At 47.4% G+C, this 21,060-nt stretch overlaps 4 protein-coding genes across 4 annotated transcripts; 2 read left to right on the top strand and 2 right to left on the bottom strand.

Annotated features, from left to right (window-relative positions):
* Positions 1 to 1,443: 1,443 nt before the first annotated feature.
* PADG_02991 (uncharacterized protein) lies at positions 1,444 to 3,747 on the top strand (the record flags this gene model as incomplete). Its single annotated transcript, XM_010759922.1, has 5 exons — positions 1,444 to 1,806; positions 1,874 to 2,247; positions 2,301 to 2,837; positions 2,905 to 3,001; positions 3,070 to 3,747. The coding sequence occupies 5 exons, from the start codon at positions 1,444 to 1,446 to the stop codon at positions 3,745 to 3,747; spliced, it is 2,049 nt and encodes a 682-aa protein (XP_010758224.1).
* Positions 3,748 to 4,274: 527 nt separating this feature from the next.
* On the bottom strand, positions 4,275 to 5,769 carry PADG_02992 (uncharacterized protein; the record flags this gene model as incomplete). The annotated part of the gene is made up of 2 exons (XM_010759923.1): positions 4,275 to 4,867; positions 4,965 to 5,769. 2 exons carry the CDS (start codon positions 5,767 to 5,769, stop codon positions 4,275 to 4,277), a joined length of 1,398 nt encoding a protein of 465 aa, XP_010758225.1.
* A 1,680-nt stretch (positions 5,770 to 7,449) lies between these two features.
* On the bottom strand, positions 7,450 to 10,849 carry PADG_02993 (uncharacterized protein; the record flags this gene model as incomplete). Its single annotated transcript, XM_010759924.1, has 2 exons — positions 7,450 to 10,461; positions 10,628 to 10,849. The coding sequence occupies 2 exons, from the start codon at positions 10,847 to 10,849 to the stop codon at positions 7,450 to 7,452; spliced, it is 3,234 nt and encodes a 1,077-aa protein (XP_010758226.1).
* Positions 10,850 to 14,467: 3,618 nt separating this feature from the next.
* PADG_02996 (uncharacterized protein) lies at positions 14,468 to 18,644 on the top strand (the record flags this gene model as incomplete). The annotated part of the gene is made up of 5 exons (XM_010759925.1): positions 14,468 to 14,652; positions 15,261 to 15,456; positions 15,541 to 15,820; positions 15,902 to 18,370; positions 18,436 to 18,644. 5 exons carry the CDS (start codon positions 14,468 to 14,470, stop codon positions 18,642 to 18,644), a joined length of 3,339 nt encoding a protein of 1,112 aa, XP_010758227.1.
* Between the last annotated feature and the right edge of the window lie 2,416 nt (positions 18,645 to 21,060).

Genomic DNA, 21,060 nt, shown 5'->3' on the forward strand with positions numbered 1-21,060 from the left:
CGCCGCTTGGTAGACGCCTGTCAGCAGCATAAGCCTTCCGAGGTCTCAAGCTAGAGATCTGCTACATCATTAACGTGCAGAAGAGGTGAATATTTATGTGTCTTAATTACTAAAGAACTGCGGCATACTATCCGCAACATATACAGGTGGCGTTTTAAAGAATCGTGGGCCGTTATGTTCATACACTCCTCTATCACGACCACCGTTAGGAACACCTCTTCGACACCTGGAATAAATGTTATTTTATTCGAGATGCAATGTGAAAGCCTGTTTAAAACATGGTTCTTTGGTCAATGCGGAGGAGTGTTGAATCTGTCTGAAAGAACCTCTATGTAAGAAGCAAACCCAGTGATGCCCATTGGTTTCTTCACCTCTAAGCTCTAATCCTTCCACGTTATGGCTTCCGACTCACGGCCGATAAGCTCTGCATATACACATATTACCTGGACACGTGCGAATTTAAGCATATGACAGGCCTGCGAGCATCACAGAAGAGAGTTTTCGCTTCTTTTTGGTCAGCTCTGGAGAATCATTGTGAAACAAGGCTTTTGAAAAGGGAGGTCTCTCTTCCGAGGACCGGAGAATCTTATCAATAGTGCAAATGGCTCCACCATATGTCATAGGCCATGTTATACCCCTGGGAAATTTGTTTGCGTGATAAGAGGATTTCTAGGATATTAACCACAAGCATGTGAGAGCGGACCGGCCCTGGTTGAATTTTAATACTCTCAAGATATTGACTTTTTTTCACCCGTGGACCCTATGATTCAGAAGTCCTGTTTTCTGAAGAACACGGCTAAAGGGGACCAGAAAAAAAATATGAAAAAAATAGAAAATATCGAAATACTGTAATAAAACTAAGAATTATTTAGCTCACCGGGATGCATGTTTTCACTCACTTTAAGCGTTGTCGAGCGGCACGAAAGTACGAAACTTTTATCCCGATTCTCGCAGTGCATTCATTTCCTGGATGTTCTGGCAAACTCCTTAGCAGCGGATCGTGCGAATCTTCGTGCCAGGCTAAGAGGCCAAGTTTTTAGTTCAGGGTAATTAGCTCCAAGCTCTCTCACACTCTCCATCCCTCAAACCTCACAATTACCGGAACAAGACTTTTTTTTTTTTTCTTTTTTTCTTTTTTTTTTTTTTTGGGAGGCGACGAATCTCCTGGGCTACATAAACCAAAGCGGGTTGTGTCCAATTCTCTCCGCAAAGGAACCCGCTATGGTTACATAATCCAGAAATCCTTTGGTCAACCTCGGCATAGGGCGCTTCGGAACTTGATGACATTTACTTAAATTGTCCGCCTCCCGGGGTTTGCGGACTCATCTCATTCTTTTCCTTCTTTCTCTGCTTCTTCCCTGTCTCTCATTCACATTGTCCTTGTGCGCATTGGCTCTCCGTCCTCCCCTCCCTCATTCCAATCTACACCCCTCCGCTTTCCAAATGGCCCCCATTCCCGAGTGGGTGAAGGCTTTGAAGCCTGCTGGCCCACAGGGTTCAGAGCTCCTACAGCGTGAGCGGGACAGCTCAAATGTCTCAGTCGACAAGCTGGCGGAGCTGCTTCATACCAAGGCGGTGCTTGACAGACAACAGAAGATTCTGGCCATCATGAAAAACGAGAAAGTTTTTGATAAATCCCAGAACCTATCAATGGGCCGTGTGGAACGACTGACAGCATCCCTCGGGAAGGCTAAGCGCATTCAACAGCTGAGAGAGCAGCACAACTGGACAGACGAAGAATTCGTGATGGCCAACAATCTTCTCAGCGAGCCCACCCCTTACGGTCTCCATGCGAGCATGTTTTTGGTGAGTTTTCTCTTGCACTCAACTAGGGTGTTTGGAAATACAGCAAAACGAACCGTTAATTGTTTAGGTCACTCTCAGAAATCAGTCGACTCCAGAGCAGGCAAAACTTTTCCTAGAGCCAGCGGAACGGTACGAGATCATTGGCTGCTACGCCCAAACCGAGCTCGGTCATGGATCCAACGTTCAAGGTCTCGAAACCACCGCAACCTGGGACCCCACAGACAAGACTTTCGTCATGCACTCCCCGACCCTGACCGCTTCCAAATGGTGGATTGGCTCCTTGGGTAAAACGGCAAACCACGCCATAGTTATGGCCCAATTGATTATTAGTGGCAAACGCTACGGACCTCACCCCTTTGTCGTGCCAATCCGCGACTTGAAGACACATGAACCACTCGAGGGAGTTCATGTGGGAGATATTGGACCTAAATTTGGTTACAAGTTTGTTCATTCAGCACCTCTTTGATTTTTGAGAAGATTCTAACAATCATAAGTACCATGGATAATGGATTCCTTCTTCTGAACAAGGTTAAGATCCCACATGTAAACATGTTGGCACGCTTCTCTCACGTGGACCCCGCTACGAGTGAATATGTGCGCCCGGCCGCCGCTTCTCTCGTCTATGGTACTATGACCTGGGTTCGATCCACTATTGTATTACAATCCGGCAGCGTCCTAGCCCGAGGCGTCGCAATTGCCACGAGATATTGCTCTATTCGAAGGCAGTTCCAGGACCGCGATGCAAAAGATAAAGCCGCTGGCGAAAACCAGGTTCTGGATTACAAGATGGTTCAGATTCGAATTCTGCCTCTCCTTGCTGCTACGTTTGCTCTCCATTTTACTGGACGGCGAATGATGGAGATGTACGAACAAAACCAGAAGCTGATAACTGCGGGTGGCTCAGAGAAGGCTGGCGCCATCCTCCTCGCTGATCTCCACGCCACCTCCTGTGGCCTGAAAGCCCTTGGAAGTACAATAGCTGCTGAAGGATTAGAAGTATGCCGTCGTGCGTGTGGTGGACATGGGTATAGGTACGCTTCGGTTATTTTCGGCGTCAATTTATGCTTTTTGAGGGGGAAAAACTAACCCCCTTAACAGTAGCTACAGCGGCATCGGTCCCTGGTATGCTGATTATTTGCCAACAACTACCTGGGAGGGAGACAATTACATGTTGACCCAACAAGTCGCACGATACGTAAGTCCAACCATTTAGAGTTTCTCCAGTTAATACGAAAGGAAAATAACTAATAGTTTTGGGTTCAGCTCCTTAAATCTGCTAGGGCAGTGTTCGCCGGCCAAGCCCCGGATAACGACACCTGCCGTATTCTCAAAGGCTACCTAAGCCGCAAAGACACGGGAGCCGCCTTCGATATTCTTGACAGCGACGCCGAAATCGTAGATGCTTTTGCATGGCGTACCGCTTTCTTGACGTTCGAGGCATTGAAGCACCGTGATGTCGAAAAGCGTTCCTGGAATAGTTTGCTCATCGATTTCTACCACCTCTCTACCGCTCACTCCCAATATCTTGTGGTGAAGAACTTCTACGAGGCCCTCTCCTCACCTAGCACAACATCTGCCCTCGACCCTGACACGACCGCAGTCCTTTGGAAACTCTTCCGTCTATTCGCCCTCAATATGTTAGAGCGTGAATCCGCCGAGTTCTTCACCTCCGGTGCTGTGACCATCCGTCAAATCACCCTCACACGAACGAAGGCAGTGGTGACCCTGCTTGATGAGGTCAGACCCCATGCCGTCCGACTTGTTGACGCATGGAAATTCCCAGACTGGCAGCTCGACAGCTCGTTGGGCCGCTCCGATGGCAAGGTCTACGAGGACCTGTTCTACCGAGCCAGCGAGCTGAATCCCGCTAACAATATAACATTCGACCCGTATCCGTCTACCGACGTACTGGTGAAGAATAAGAGACAAAGCAAGCTTTAAATATATCCCGTCTGAGTTTCTATATTCTGTCTCCTTTTCTGTGTAATTATTAGATCTCTTTTTTGTTTTGCGTACGTTTTTAGAGCGTCCTGCCCCTTCTTTGTATTCCTATTTCTTTTCTTTTCTTTTCTTTTCTTTTCTTTTAATTATTGTTGATTCATTCTTTCTCTATGAGGATAACATCAAGGGATATGAAAATATAAAAATAGACATAGAGATACATAATAACGGGTATGGAATAAGACACGGTATAAAATGAAAATAAATAGGTATATGGGTTCAATTCAAAGTTTGGTCCTCTTATTCACAGAAATTGTACATCAAGGAGCTCCAGGTCCATCAATAATATCCAAGAAGAACGAAATCAGAAGATGTCTATATCAATCACAGATAAAAGCAAATCCCATTACCCAAATTAAATAAGGACACATCTTTGCAAAGGCCACATTTCTTTAAGGTCCCGGTTGGATAACATTCTTAAAATCAAAAAAAAAAAAAAAAAAAAAAAATTGATGATTGGCAGATTTTTACCAAGCCACACTTATTATCATTACCATAAACCAAATTCCAATTAAAGCACTAACACCGGATCCAATTACCCTTACCACTCCATTCTCTGGTGCTGTCTTCCCCACCACCGCCGTGCCCCTATCTCCACCTGAAGCCGTACAACTAACGTGCCCACAGACAAATCCATCTGGGCAACAGCCACCACCCGCAGAGGCTGCACAGCTCGTCCAGCCCCCGGCACACCTCCGTGCTCTGGCACCACCAGAAGAATATGTAGCATCAACGGGTACAACAACGGTAAAGCCGTTGGCGTCTACGATAGTAGCTGAGGAGATCTCCGGACAGGAAGTGGGGTTGCAATCGAGACCGATGCGGCAGCAGCCGCCATGGTGGACGGCACTGCAGGCATAGAAGCCGGTGGGGCAACCGGCTATAATTGGGGTTTCAGGGGTAGCATTGGTGAGTAGCTGCGACGGGATTGTGGTTATGGTGGTTGTGGGGTTGGAGGTTCGACGGTAAGGGGGATCAATGGGGTTTGTAGTTGTGGGGTAAGGTGGCGGTGATAGTGGGGGGGGAATTGCGGTGATGATTGTTGTTGAGATGTAGATGCCTGTGTTTGAGGCGGTTAGTTGAATCACTTTTATACAGCGTTAAGGGAGACGTAGTTTGGGATAAAAAAAAAAAAAAAAAAAAAAAAAAAAACATACACCCCTGATCCACACAAGAATAGCCCGGTATACAGCAGCCACCCCCCGGATAATCACGACACTCCATGAACCCCTTCGGACACTCAATAAGATGACCCGAACACTCATCACCTCGCCCACAGCAACCCACATCTCGATCTTGAACAAGTATACATTTGCTTCCAGTCCCACAACAGCTATTCGGCCGGTTGATTGACATGCACGGCTCCGTGTCCGCAGGACATCGGAAATCTCTCTTCCTGAACATACGGCCCTGGTCTCGGGCCATCCACCCCCGCAGTGAGCGGTCCCGTCCCCCTGCTTCATCTTGATCCGCTCCGTCCCCATTTCCTACCTCTGCTGCATGTAATGGGAGCGGAGCGTATAAAAACGGCATGGACCTATTCATCCAGAGCTCTTCCCACCCTTTTGCTCCCTTCTCATTGACACCAGTGAGGCCATCCGGATCCATCGATCCACCAAAATTGTCGCTATCCTTCCCCTTGTTTACATGACCAAATTTCTGCTTTTGCTGTGGTATACTGCCATCGTCATCGTCACCGAAATACCAATAATCCAGCCAAAATTTCTCCCCCTCATCATCAGACATTTTCCTCACGCCAACCGGCGACTGATCTGCCAGTCGCTTTTGGATCTCCACATCCCTCTGAACCAATCTCTCCTGCACGAGCTCTGTATCAGATATGTCATCGTTGGGAAGAACTCCTGTGGCACTTGCAGCCGTTATTAGGAGTTTCGAGGCGTGAAGAAGGAAAAGGACGAGGTGGTGGTTCTGGTAGACAGCTGGAGAGGGGAGCCACCTCATCAGGCCCCCTGCTCAGCCTTTGTTAGCTTCCTGGCTATTTAGCTTGAAAACCAGATCGATGTGATTGAAGTACGGAAATAGGTGCAAAGTTCGAAGATGCTCTGACTGGGAATTATGGATAGTGACTGGTTTCGAAAGTGCAAGTTCGAAGATATGCGAAGGATAAGAGAATCAACAAAAATGGTATGTTATCTATAACTAGTTACATATCATCAAAGGGGTGGGCTTTAGCGAATGAACGCTGTCACAGGTTCAGGTTTGCAGGGGGGTGCCAGAACAAGACAACATTGTTCGGCTAGGTGTTGGACGTTCCAAGACCTTTCATACAACAAGAAATGAAAACGGTCACTTGTAAAGTTGGTGGCAGAATAAGAATATTCATGGTCTCGGGAGTTGGATTTACGATTCTTGCAGTGTTTCATTTGTTTTCGTATCACACAGTTGGCGGTGATAAGAGAGCTTCTGGTAGGAGGTGTCTTAAAATGTTGTAGGCTGGGCTTGGATGTAGAGTGACCTCACTGTGCAGCAATATAAAATAGCACTTCAGCATTGAAAATACGGAGCAGAATACCAATATCGAGAGAAAATATATGTCGTATTATTGGTAGGAAAAAATGAAATAAAACTCGAAGATTCAGCAGCAGAGCTATGAGCAAGAGTAAATAAATATCGGGGGTTGTAACAATAAATGGACACTATCCAAATCATCCTCATCCAAGCTTTGCCCAATTCCGCCCACCGAACCAACCAACCAGCTGATGGCGCCTGCTCAGCAGCGATCGCGTTAAGACACACCAGAAACAGGTTTCAACAATAAAATCAAAAAAATGAAAAATGAAAGATGAAAAAAGGGAAAAATGGTGGGTGACTAAGGAAACAAGGAAATAATAGTTAAGAGCATGCGCATGTGTAGATGATGATAAACGGAAAGGGTGTCTTGGGGTATCGATAACAACAAAAAATGAGGATGACAGAAGAGGATGTACATAAAAGGAGAGGCGCTATCTATCCAAGTATATATATGCCAACGGTAAAACAGCAAGAGAAAAACATACTAGCAGAGCTAGAGATGCGACAAAAGGTTCAATGAGAACAAAAAGAAGGGTGATGATGAATGATCTGCTGGATCAAAGCAGGAGTTGGAGGGGCAAAGGACAAAAAATGAATCAAGGAACTAAGTGCCAAACTTCCAGCACATCAACCACTTGCAAGACAATGAGGTTTTATATAAGACGCAGGCCTGCCGACACAGCATCCGGGACTAGGGTGTTATTATAGTGAATATCAATTAGCAAAACATAAACGACCAACAAAAAAAGGAATAGAGTTGATAAATTGAACGAAGAAAATAAAACAAACAATAAAATACCAAAATACGCAAATATCCAGACATGATAATAGCCCAGCTTTATTCACGGGCAACGCAAAAAAAGAAGATTCCAATACGTTTCGCTCCCCAAAATCAAACAAAACGACGGGTTGTGTTGGGGGAGGGAGGGGGGATGGGGTTGTGGATTCCAATATTCAGTGGGAATTGGAGAATATGGAAGAGAGCCATGATGTGCGCTTGCGAGCTGAAGAAGCTAAGCCCACAGAGGTTAAGGTTAGAGAGTTCTCCTTGTGTTTGTAGTTGAATTCGCATATATGTTGTAAATATGTATATTGAAAATCCCTTGCTCTTTACGTACCAGGAGCAGGTAGTAATATAGTCGTCTTCGCAGTCTCACCTGGCGCGGGGTCATCACCGGAACCAGCGCCAACATCTTCATCTGGGACTTCCTTCGCTGGGCCCGGCACTGAGGTCTCTGGCTCCCCACCAAGATCAGCCTTCTCCTCGTCTTTGTCATCTGCAGGAGGAGGTGCTGTTGCGGGCACGGCTGACTCCACTTCAGCGACTGCACCATTCATTCGATCCCACACCTCCTTTCGTATGCGTTCATCTTTAGCCTTCCGCATCCGTTCAACCTCCTCAAACCCGCCACTCTTCTTCAGTTTTCCTTCTTCGACAAATTTCCCCAGCTCCTTTTGGAGGGGACCGACTCTTCGAGTCTTCAGTTCTTTCTGTCTCGCTTTCTCCGCGCGCTCTATAGCTTCAAGTCGATCTTTGTGATTTGGAAGGAGTGCTCTTACTTCTCCCAGAAGGTGATCCTTGGCCTTCATAGGATCAAACGGTTCATTGGCTGGGATATTGCGGGAGACAGCTCTGAAGCCCTGGGGTCCGGTGGTTGAGTTTGAGTTCGAGTTGGTTTGCAGACTTTGTTGTTTCGTGGCCTGCTCCACAAGGGCAAATGTCTGTGTTGCCTTCTCGAGATCGTCCTCAAGGTCGATCACCAGATCTTCTTGCATTGTCAGTTGGTCTCTCTCCTCGCACACGAGTTGTAACTCCTTCTCCCAGATCTTAGTCCATATAGGCTTCTCCCGTTTAAGGAATTCTTGCATCTTCTTCAGCTCCTTGGATACGGCGCTAATATCCCGCCCCACAGCTTCCAATTGTCTCGGCAACGGACGGACACCGCGTGTGACAACATCCTTTCGAAGGTCCTCAACGAGATCCTGAAGATCATCCACACGAGCCACGATCTTTTCAGATTCGTCCGCCAGCTCCTTCTTCCCTGCATTTACACGAGCACGGCATGCATCGCCCTCAAAGGATGGGACAGTCATCTCATTTGCCACACTCTTCACAGAGCCAGCCTTGGCCCGGATTGAGCTCATAGAGGCTGCAATGTCTGATGTGAAACTCGTGTAAGTCTGACGTAGTGTAGCAAGATCGCGACGGAGATCTTGGACTTCGGCAACATGATTTCCAGTCGCCGGTAGGGAACTATTCGAGGTAACCCTAGATTTGGCTGGCGCGGCTGGAGGAGGGGCTGCAGCAAGGCGAGCAATCTCTTTAGCAGCTTCCAACTGACCATCAGTTAATCTTTGGATGGAAGCGCCTTGCCCATCAACTATTTCACGGACACTCTCGATTAAACGGCGGATACCACCGACTCCTTCGTCGAAATGTTTCTTTACTTCATCGAGTGGCTCGACATTCAATACGAGGACTGATCGATCCTTGACATCGTTAAGGTCTTCCAATTCATGTCGAACACCAGATACGGGATCCTGAAGGTATATCTCGGGCAAATCGGTACCATTGTTATGGGTATTCCAAGCGAATTTTTCAATAAAGGCTAGCTGTAGACGTCCAATAGTTAATTCTGAATAACCTTCTGGCAAGACATACTTCTTAATTTTGCTCCTGTACTGTAAGAAGAGTGTTAACTCTTTGCCAGGCGGAGGGGATGGCTCGGGAGTAAATTGACCGCGGGGTGAAGTATCAGATATTGTAGAAGTTTTGGTTTCAGCGTGTTTGGTCTCATCTGCAAGTGCGAAATGCGGTTCAGTAGTTTTTCCGGGTTGGCTATCGTTTGGCTCCGCACTAGAGTCACGCTCGGAGATCTGGGGTAAAGAAGGTAGAGAGTCACCACCTGGGGTATCTCTAGTGTCAAACCCAGGTGGGAAACCAATCTTATCAATTGGGGTTTTAGCCATAGGACTGGCCTCTTCAACCGATGTCACCGATGTGTCAATTTGAGGTATCGATGCTGGTTCTCCACCCTCGGGCACCGTGGAGGGTCGACCTGGTGATGATTCAACAGCCCGGTTATTGGAACGCTGCTTATTGTGATACGGTCCGCGGAGGCGCACAGCATTCATTGACTCACGAACATCGCGACCACGATTTGGGATCGGTGAGTTTTGAGGTGGTGGGATAACAGGGACACCGTTAGGAGAGGGACCCAAATGTTTTTGGATCTGATAAGCAGAAAACCTTCTCGACGCTCGTCGTTCCAGTTCACCACTTCTCTGCAACATTCCGATGGCATCATTTTGTCTAGACGCGGGCGGAGTGGGCGGCGGAGCATGGGGGAAGTTATGTGCGGAGAAATCCTGGCTAGTCCCGTAGCGAGGTCCATTCAAGTTTTGGTCAGAGGGCGGATGCATAACGGGAATATTCTGCATTGTGTTACTCGACAAAGACGAGTTTGAAGAAAATGTCGACTTCTGGGCTTCCCGCTTGGAAGCGTCCCTTTCAGCTCTTTCAGCAAAAGAGCCCCCATGGCGATCGTTGGACCAATTCGAAGAGGAGGCGCTTCTGGGGACTCCTGGCTCACCATAGCTTGTCACCGCACCCTGACGATAAGGGTCTGGCTGTCGCTTAGGTGGTGATTGAGGCAAGGATAGAGCCTCATCCGCCGTCTGGTTCAGACTGGTTTCTCCGCTCCCCCAACTACCAGAGCTCCCCTGTCGTGCCGTGGGCCTGCCATCCCTTACTTGCCTTGACCGCAACTTGGCCTGTTTCTTCTTGAGGCCATGAAGTAAATTGATAATGATATCCCGTATACGAGGCAGATACCGTTCTAGGCTCTCCAGAGATGCATCTTGGCTAAGGGTATCTTCCAGAATAGTCCGGAGAAGATCTGGCACGGGCCCCAAATCTGTAGTATCCACGCCAATTGCTCCAAACGCCCTACAGGCCAGATTGAACTCATATCCTAGGCGGACATAGACGTCGGAAACCTCGCTTTCCGATGCCTGTTGTCGTGACCATTGTGTGAGGGTCTCTAATAACTGCTTTGTCGCAACGAGTAGGTGTGTAACGCTCTTCTCGATCTGTGATAGTTGTTTGTCCGATTGCTGTTCCTCGTAGAAAATCCGTAGAAAATAAAGAAACGCAATGGTTAGCACATGGATATATCCCAGACAAGGTGTTCGTTTTCAGCCGTCTGAACAACCAAGTGGCATAAACAACGACAGATAAAGTGCAGGGTCATCACGGGATATATGAGCATTCATGGATACAACATACCGTGCCTCGACTCGTGGAAGATTTTCCTGAGCCGGAGGATGTTCTCGAGCCCGTGGTGAGGTAGGCATTTGCGTCGCCAGCACCAACAGCAGCAGTAGCAGCACCCGAACCAGATGCTGAAGCCATCTTCTGCATCACGGGAGAACGAGCACGAGCAAAGGCGGCGGAACGTATATGGCGAGCTCGAGAATTAGAAGATGAGGATGACGGCGAAGAGTCCATAACACGAAACAGAAGAAGAGACTCGACGTTGGACAAAGAGAGTCTTAGTCTTGCGTTGGGCTGGGAAGGAAAAGAATGAGCTGACGATACGGCCTGATACGATCTGATACAATTCAATATGTCAAGGGGTTGGGCATAGGAAAGACGTTCTGGTAGGCGTGAGGATGATACCGTAGGACAAACAATACGGTACAGTTTGGTATCATAAATTACATCTAGCACAAGCCACATCTAAACCTTATTGGCACAAATTATCACGTGATATGTCCAAAACAGTAAGGCTGAGTTGGAATAACTCCAGTTGTCACGTGGATTCAGTAGTTCTTCCCCGCCTTCTGTCCTGCAGATCTCTCGCAGACACGCAAATCCTTCCATCTTTTATAGACACGGGGAAGCCTGAAAGTCATCGCTGCATGCTGCTCCTGACATTCAATGTGGAGAACATTCCATTCCTCAACTTATATATCCGTTATTTTATTTTTACCACCCGCCGAGATCTATCCCCGATCCTCAAAGTGCAGTCAATCCGCGGTACTCCTCTCCTGCATGAGTAACTTAGTTTGCCTTATTACCCCTGGATTCTGCCCTCTCACTTTGTCTTCCTCGTGGGCGAGAAACCATCCTGATCCAAAAAGGACGGAAGCTTCCGGTTGACCTGGTTTATATACTCTCGAATCTAGATATCCGGATATGGCACGTATCCCTGGGCAGGACCTCGTACGGATCCATGTAACTCGCCGAGAAAAGTAACACAACCAACGGCATCCCCCGCCTACATATGAAACGCCAAATTTATTCTCCTGAATAAGATTCACTATGGAAGCTACGCCAAGTGGCGTAGCTCAGATTCATTATCCAACCCCTCCATTACATTTGAAGATCCTTAGAAATTTCCCTGAAAAGCGTAAACTCACTTGAAAATAACCCGTAGTTTCATCAAACCTAAAATGGGTTAAAACTCCTGGATGCTTGCCGTGCTGCTTTCTTGGCTCTAACTCTATTGTTATATTGACTTTATCCAGTTTAGTTGGAAACAAAAGAAGAGACGGTGGGCATTGGCTCGAGTTGCTTCAATTAGTCTGCTACCGATTAATAAAGAACAGGTGTGTTCAAGAACTTTTCATTGTTTGTTTCAACTGTTTCCGCCAGTGAATCGGGAGCTGTCAGCAAGTTGAGGAATATGCCATGAATAGTTAACGGATGAAGCTCTCCGCCCGGTGCCCGGTGAAGTATTCAGTATATTCGTTCCAACCATTCAACTACGCCTGAACTGTCGATCTGCAACCGGTAAATATCTACTACGATACAGCAATGCCGAGTGGTTAAAATAAGCTATGAACGAGGAACCTACGGAAAGGCGTTTTCAGTCCTAAGTTCCGTTATTTACGGGTCTAGAGAGAAGATCGCATCCTTCCCGGAATATTTTACAATTGCAATTAGTATTTATCCTATGCTAGGATTTTTATCAATCGCGCCTAACTGGTTTACTTGGACATACCCTGCCTGCCTTCAACCCTTTGTCTTTTCCAAAATCCCCATCCTTGATGGTTTTGAAAAGGCCTCGCCGGGTAGGAGATGCATGCTAGCAATGAGGGGTGAGATTAACAGCAGAGCTGAGAGAGAGAGAGAGAGAGAGAGAGAGAGAGAGAGAGAGAGAGAGAGAGAGAGAGTATTCAGATTTTGACAACATTATCGAAGATTCAGTCATTGAGATTCCCATAATCTTTCTAGCTTCATATCAAATATCTCAATTTATTCAGCGGCCACCTCTCCTGACAGAACTTAATGGTTGATCAGAAGAGTCGGGGTTAGAAGTAAATGGATGATCGTTGGCCTGGTATAGAAATGAGAGGAAAGAAGGACTAGAAATAAAAGAAACCAAAAGAGTCCTAAAAACGAGGCTGGCGCTTATGGAATTCCTCGCAAAAGGATCAAGCGCTGTGTCAAATGATAACCCGTCAGAGGCCAAAACTCCCCTGAGAAATAAATATGGAAAAATCAGTAATCTGCAGAGCTAAGGGTGCTAGTCCATGCATTTCTGCAATACCAGTATGCATTGCACGCGCTTGCAGGAGAGACACAGGCTCACAGGACTGTACTGCAGCGTTGGGAGACGGAACGGGACGGGGAGATCACGTCGTTGTGACTTGGAGGATTGTGTTTCGGCCATTGCCGCAGACGTCATGGTTATATATGTCTGCATGGAGAGAAAGCTTGCGGAGTAGGTAGGTAGGTATTGGCCTGCAGAAGAAGTTGTATATTTTCGCTGGAGGATAGCTTGATATGTCTGCGCCAAAAAGGGGTTGGGATATGGTTAAAGTTGATCCAGTATACACTGGCAGTGGACAAGTGTGGGCTGAATAAAGAAAGGGCTGACTGAACTGGAGACCCTGTGCTCCACAGAAGCTGTTAAAGGTAATCTAATAATTAGCTGCTGCTGGTGAATTAACATCTCTGGGGAAAGTTAATGAATGTGGAGATGATGAATGGGATGGAGTCATTGGGACCGGCACTACAACAATAATCACATCGCGTGCAATCTGTCCACTTATATGTTCTAGCGTTTTTACGGAGAGGCCTATCCGAACTGTGGCTATGGTCAGAAGCATGGTTATCAAAAACAAAAAGGGACATATAATATTGCCTAGGATGAAATGTTCGAGATTTGATACTGATATTGAAACTGGATTACAAAAAAAAAAAAAAAAAAAAAAATTGAAATATAAACTTTTCCCCCAAGATTGGCTTTTCCAGGCTGCGAAATGAGTTCTTGAATTAGGAACAAAAAGGCAGAAATCAAGCTGTGACAATACGACCTAGGCCAATTTGGCAGCGCCCCGTTGGGCGAGGAGGTATTCCTAATACGGCTAAACCGGAGGTCTATCCAACTGGCAGCTAGTCCTAAAGCAGTAAAGCGGAAGAGGGCTGGAAGTGTTGGGGGCCTGTGATTGGCGAATTGCAGTCCAGATACCGATTACCGAGCCATACGTCATAACCGGACCATACCGTACGATACGGCCCTTGCTGCTCTGCCCGCGCTCCAGCCACCCCAGGGCTTACCAACAAACCAGCGATTCTCTCTTCTCACCGTCACCGTTTTTTCGGCCTCCATACTCTTTTTTTTTCCCTTTTTCCCCAACCTCACAACGCCCTCTCTTCTTTTCCTCTTCTCCCCTTCCATCCCCTTCCCCCTATTGATCTCAAGCTCTGTTCTCTTCTTTTTTTGTTTCCCTTCTTTCTGGTCCTGATTCTTACCCCTTTCCCTCTGCCCCCCCACCCTCCTCTCTCTCTTTTTCTTTTTTTCTTTTTGCCTTTTTTTTTTTTTATTTCCCTTTCCGTTTATTTTCTGCTTCTTGTCCCCGTGTCCCAAACTCTACGCCTGGCGGTGTGGGCCCCCGTGCCTTTTCGCCCTCTGGACTTCTCCCTCCTACGTGCCCACCACCACGACGAACTAAATCACTTACCTATGCCTGACTAGCCTGGTTGGCTTCTCTCCAAAGCTTGACGGACGCGTATATTTTGATTTAAAAACTACAGAGCACTACCGCCACACAACAACGACGGCGACCGCTGCAACTTTCTCCTCCCTCCTGTCACTGTCCGAGTCCTAGCCCAGCGATGACTTCGACTCTCAACGCCGTCTCCTCTGCTAACGGAGCGTCGGGCAACAATTCCATGCCTCCGAATTCCTCGTCTGCCACATCAAGACCAGCCATGCGCTCAAATAATGCCACTCTCAAAACCACCGCCAGCACCGATGGAGGTCGAAGGCAGGCTTCGAGCCCCGTCGATGCTGTCCAAAGGTATGTCTTGTCATGTTCTTGCGGTTAATTGCTGGGGTTGTCCCTTCCCTCCCTTCCCTCCCTTCCCTCCCTTCCTTCCCTTCTTTCCCTTCCTTCCCTTCCACTCCTTTCCACTTACTCCCCACTGGATTTGGTCCTTCCCTCGTTACCTTCTCTGCTTGTGCGTTCTTCCCTCGCTGTCGCAGCCCGTGGTATCCACGGATGGTCATTTTTCCTTTCCTTTCCTTTCCTGCTTTTTTTCTTTCTCTCCTTCCCTTTTATTTATATCTCCCTGGCTCTTCTCTGCTCTAGGCCGCATCTGGGAAAGAGCTCTGTAGCAGTTACGTGTTACCCGCTTGGAACTTCCCTAAACTCGAAAAAGCTCTCTTCCTCCTCCATTTACCAAATATAAACATTCATTCCCCGCCCCTTTCCCCAGCTGTTGACATCTCTCTATTCTTTTCTTCCCCCCTTCTTTCTCAGCGTCCTTCTTCTCCTTTCCATGGGATGGATCAAGCTTCGATTTCTCTGTCTGCCGTCGCTCTTGGCACATTCTCCTCGATGTCGTTTGATCGATTCTCTGTCTTTGCTGGAGCCTTTTCACTGACCTCCCGTTTCCCGCACCTTAGGCGCAATAATCCCCCAAAGGCCTGGACACAACCTACGAACCCTATTTCCCAGAAACCCTCATATCCAAATCAGAACAGAGGTGCTCCACAGCGAAAATCTACACTCTCCCCCAAGTCAATGGCGTCGAACAGGGAGTCTAATACCCCTGACATGCATGCCAATGATCGCCTTACCTTTCTTTTGGCAGCCTGCATCGTAAGTTCTGTCTTGGCTACCGACCACTCACTCGTCCTTTGACACACCGTCGTCCTGGTACTAATGCTGATTCTTGACCACCAGGGTTTGAACGCTACCATCACAACCAGGAGCGGAGAGAAGTATTCGGGTATTTTTTCGGGCTCTTCGCTGGAGTCGAATGAGTCCTCATTCACACTTAAGATGACACAACGTTGCTCCTCCCCACAGCCAGACCGCAGCAGGTCGAATGCCCTCAGCGACCACGCTAGCCCTTACATGGGATCAGGCGTAGATTACCAGATGGTTTTTAATGTCCAGGATATTGTGGACGTCGGTGTTGAAAACGTCACCACGTCGGGAATCGCCGCGAAGGAACAGAATGGTAATTATTACTCTTGCAACTTGTATCTTATTCCTTGCACTGCTGACCACCTTTGCTTTTCCGTTTTTTAATTTTATTTAGGAACTCCAACGGGATTTAAAACCGATGCTGATATCTCTGGTGGCCATGCAATTCGGGAAAGAGAACTCCAGCGTTGGGAACCTGGTACGGACGCACCTGCCGATATGTCCTTGGAAAGCTCAGGCTCTGCAAACTGGGACCAATTTGAAGTAAATGAGCGCCTTTTTGGGGCGACTACAAGCTACGACGAGAATTTGTACACTACGAGAATCGATCGTTCGGACCCATCGTATAAGCGCAAAGAAGCTGAGGCAGCTAGAATCGCACGCGAGATCGAATCCAGTGATACAGATAATGTCCACATGAGAGAAGAACGTGGCTTGATCGCCGAAAATGATTACACAAACGAAGAGGACAAATACAGTGGTGTTCGTCGTGATGATTTCCCTCCTCTGCAATCAGGGCAACCGAACAAGTATACCCCACCTGCGAGAAGAGCACCCACTAGCCACCCGACCGTACCCGGCGCTCCTGTAGATCCAGCAATCATCAGTGCCCAAATTGCAAGGCCTGAGGTGCTAGCCAAACAGCCAACCCAACCCAAGGTCACCGTTACGTCTTCGCACAGCTCTATTACTGATGCACCCAAGGAGAAGGCATCAGAGCCAAATAAGCCTACCTCGTCTGTTAAACCCACCGCTAGTTCCGAACAAAAGGACATTACCTCCACGCCCGCGTCGAATTCCACTGGTCCTCCAAAGCGTAATGGAGCAGAGAATGCCTCGTCCAACGTGGAGGCCGAAGTGCTCGATCATTTCCGCCAGTTCGCGAACAATGAAAAAATGAAACTTCAAGAACGCCGTCGTAATCAAGCTTCCTACGACCGGACAATTAAACTCAATGAGCTAATGAAATTTTCCAAGAATTTCAAACTTGGAACGCCTGTTCCCAAGGACTTGGTGCCTATCCTGGCCAAGGATCCGAGTAAACAGGAGGAAATCGTTGAAAAAGCACGTCGACAACATGAGGAGAAGCTTGCTGAAGCTGCCGCCAAAGCTAGCGGCTCAAATGCTCCACCCTCTGCGGCCGCTGCTTCAGCTGCCGAACTCAAACCTTCCGTACCTCGCACTGCTGGGCCTTCTCGATATGAGGCCGGTACGACACCTCCTGTGGCACCATCAGATCGACAACAGTACCCCCGTGGCCGCCAAGGGTACCAACCAATGGGGCCTCATGCTGGTCCAGGTGGACGTCCTATGGGACATCACAACGGGCATCCTGGACGATCTGGGCCAGGCCTTTTGAGCCATCGCCTGGCGGATATTCAGCAACAGCGCAAAGGCGGAGCTATGGGTCCTGCTATGCCTCCACCTCCCCCCATTCAAGATGGCCGTATGCCACCCTCCGGACCCATGGGCGGTGATCTTACCAATACCAGCAGTCCTCATAAACCTCTCCAAAGCCCAACGTCAGCAACATCAACGAAATTCAATGTCAGAGCACATGAATTTAAGCCTAACCCAACTGCGAATACCTTTACACCTGCAGGAACATCTGCCATATCTTCTAGCCCTGCATCTAATGCAAGGACTCGATCGATTTCTCGTACTGCTAGTCCGTCCGCATTATTTGGCTCTAAGAAACCCCTGCCAGCATCGGAACGGCCATCAGTTAATGACCACTTCAACCCCATTAAGCGGATGAGAAATGAAGCAACAGAGCAGAGTATTAAAGACTACGCATTTAATGGTGGAATTCCCCAAGCTTATCGAACTCCCCCAACATGGGATGTTGCTCCGATTAATGCGGAGAAAACTTACGCTGATATGTTCAAAGCTCCTGTACCTGCCCCTACAATTTCACCCCAAAGGGCTGCATCTAATCCTCAAATACCACCTCAACATCAGCTTCCATATCACCTTCAGCACACTGTCCCTCAGACAACTGGCCCTCCACAGGTTCATCCTCATCCGCACGTACAAGCACATCACCCATCGGGACATCCACACTTCGATGATCCCCATCGCATGCAAATTTCTACTTCGACCTCACAAGTTTACCCGTCACCCCGACTCCAACCGAGTCATGTGGCATACCCCTCTCCCATGGGCCATCATGCCCAACTAGCATTTGGTCCCTCGGTTCCGCAATTCTACCCGGGGCAAGGCCCCCAACCTTCTCACATGAGACATTACCCCAGTGGGCCACAGTTTATTAACCCACAAAACGGTATGGGCGCACCTATGATGGTCCAACAGCCATCAAATGGTCCTTATGCAGGTATGCCTCAGGGCATGAGTGTCCCGTATAACCCTCAAATGTCGATATACTCCCCGAATACTGGGCATGCCTATCCGCAACATGTCCCCCCACCACCGCAACCACATAGTGGCTTTCCCAGCCCAAACCGAGGAGCAGCCATGATGATGCATCAAGGCTCACAACAGGGCCACCCACATCAGCCTGTCATGTTCATGAACTCCGGACAGCATGGACAACTTGTCTATGCTCCACAGCATCAAGCCCACAGTGAGTTAGACTGGCGTTTGTCCACTTACAAGTATTTGGCGTACTAACGGTTAAAGTGCCTCCAGTGCGCTCTGGTTATCCTCAGCATCAGCAGAATCATTTCAACACTAGTCCTCATCAAGCGCATTATTACCCACATCATCAACATAGAGCCCAGAACAATCACTACAATCAAATGCCACACATGCCTCACCCCCATATGCAACCGCAAGGACCACCACAAAATGTCCCGTCGGGATCTAATGCTCCGGAGGCTGTTGACGAAGTTAAATGAAAATATTTCGGCAGGCTGTATACGATGTATTTTCGCCTCTTCCTCCTTCCCCATTCCCCTCCCCCGGGAATTTGCAGCGTGGCATGAAAACCACAGAAATTCTCATTGGTCATTTACCCTTTCCGGAATGTTGCGTGCGATGTGAGACTAGTCTGTGCTACATTACTTTCTATTGTATTTTTTCACTGATTATATTTCGTGGCGCCGTTGATTGATATATTTCTTTTACTGGTCTCCCGTGGTTGCAACATTCAGAATCTGGTTATATGGACTTTACATGAGCGGATTATGGAGATTTCTCTTGGTAAGTTAAGTGAAAGTCTACTCTCTCTTCCGAAACCTTGCTACTATATACTAACCATTCTGAGGATAGTTGAGACTTGAGATTGAACATATGAGTATTCGTCGCTAGATGGAAAAACGCCAAATGGAGTTCTCATGGCCTTGTCGGGCGAGGCAAGCAATTCCGGTCCAATGAATGGGATCAAACCACAAAGTTTATTTAATCGATCCCTTCATTGGATGTGCTGCAGTCCATATAGGTCAGCACTTTAAACCTCCAATCAATTTTGAGTCACATACAACTCTGTTGGTTCGATTCTTCAAGAAAGAGTTGGATTCTGATATACGTGGTCGGTGGTAAGAATTGGTGGTCGAGGGGTTTTAGAGGTGGACTGATTAAGTAGGGAAGATATTATGTTTTGTCAGATCGTTTGTTTTGTGGGAATGGAAGGGTTTGCGTGATTTGAAGAATTGATTCAGAGCTACAGCGGCAGAGGTGTTATGCTTATTATTGATAGGATTGGGATCGTGTGATGGGTGTGATTATATATTGCTAGGAAAGAGGCGAGACATGAATGAAGGTGGTTTGGGTTTTAGTTTGCTTTTTTTTTATGAAAAGCAAAAAGTATTGGTGTGGAAGTTTGGGAGAGTGAAGTGGTGTATTTTAATTATTTTTTTCTCCATTGTTCTAAGGAAAGCTTCAGAACTTCTCATGGCGTGGCATGGCACGCATGCACGTTATGTGACTATGTTCTCGACATGTTGAGGACGGAGGGCTTTCTTGTTTCTTGAAAAATGCATGATATGGTGTTCATACACTCTGGGTGGTGCCTTGCCGTGGCTGTTAAAAGATGCTTGTTGGACTCAGGCTGGAGGTGAGAAGTTTATTTTTACTTTTGGTTTTTGCCTCTGGCTTTCTCCACTCCCTCCTTGTGCTGTTGTTGCGGATAAATAGCTACTTTAGCTTTCGAAGTGAAATATACTTCTTCATATATTAGCATTGATGGTTTGTTTGAGAGAGGTGAAGGGATGATGTGAGGTGAATAGAGAATAATAGGTGTCATTCTACTGCGTGGGTACCTGGTATGTATATGTATGTATGTACGGCTCCTAGTGGTTAAATATGCGGATACATGGGGCGCAAGTATCATTTTTCCCTGCGATAGTTTCGAATGTTACATTTGTTCATTCATTCTGTATGACAGCTTATGGATCTGGATGTAGAATCTGTGAAGGATAGATTGCTTGATTGATTATGAAGCGATCGCTAGCTACGCGGAAGTTATATACGGTGAAGATTACGTAAGAAGGCGGATAGGCCTGACAGAATCTAGATGTATGATGTATGTATGAGAATATGGGGTGGCGTGTAACGGCTATGTAAACCCTTTCGAGGGAAGATGGGGATGCCGTGGCGAGAGGAGAGAAGAGTTGTATGTGTGTCCCTGGGTGGCTTTATGGTATGACGATTATGCCCAAGTGTAACCAGTAGGTATGCCAGAATGAAATAGATCGCTGGTACTAATTTATCTTGCTTTTTGTCTCTCTTTTATTCTTTGGCTGTTTGATTGCTTGGGACAGTGGAGCACGACGATATTAGATGCGGAGAGAACTGATACGTGCGGCGTTTTGTGTTGAAAACGATCGGGATACGAGACGGAGGGTGGTTCCAAATGTAAATATACGTGGTTGTGTGCGAAGTGACAGAGTTCCAAGTTGCACGTGTGTGTAATGTACCCGTCATGCTCGTGTGTAATGTCGGTTCATAGTAGGGCTATATGTTCTTTTGCCCTTGGGGGGAACAATATATCAGCAGTCGTTCCAATTAGATTCATTTATTTAAGTAGTTTGTCTTGACTTCATGTCAGCTTCTTTTTGAGCTCAGTCAGAGTCAGGGGGATGGACTTGTGATGGGATGGGGATATTGGTTCAACCCATGATTTTTTGTGTCTCCTCAGGTCTTTTCAGTTTCTATTTTTGGTCATCATTCAACGCGAGGATGAAGAGAATCGAGACACACGACGAGTTTTCCACGAGAAAAAAGGGGGTTCTCAGCTGGGTCCCCTAGAGAATGAAGGCGCAAGGAGAAGTAGACGAGTTGGGTTTATCTCTTTTTCCTTTCTTTCCTTTCCTT

Source organism: Paracoccidioides brasiliensis (genome assembly GCF_000150735.1).
Source record: "Paracoccidioides brasiliensis Pb18 unplaced genomic scaffold supercont2.3, whole genome shotgun sequence".
Classification (NCBI taxonomy): Eukaryota; Fungi; Ascomycota; class Eurotiomycetes; order Onygenales; family Ajellomycetaceae; genus Paracoccidioides; species Paracoccidioides brasiliensis.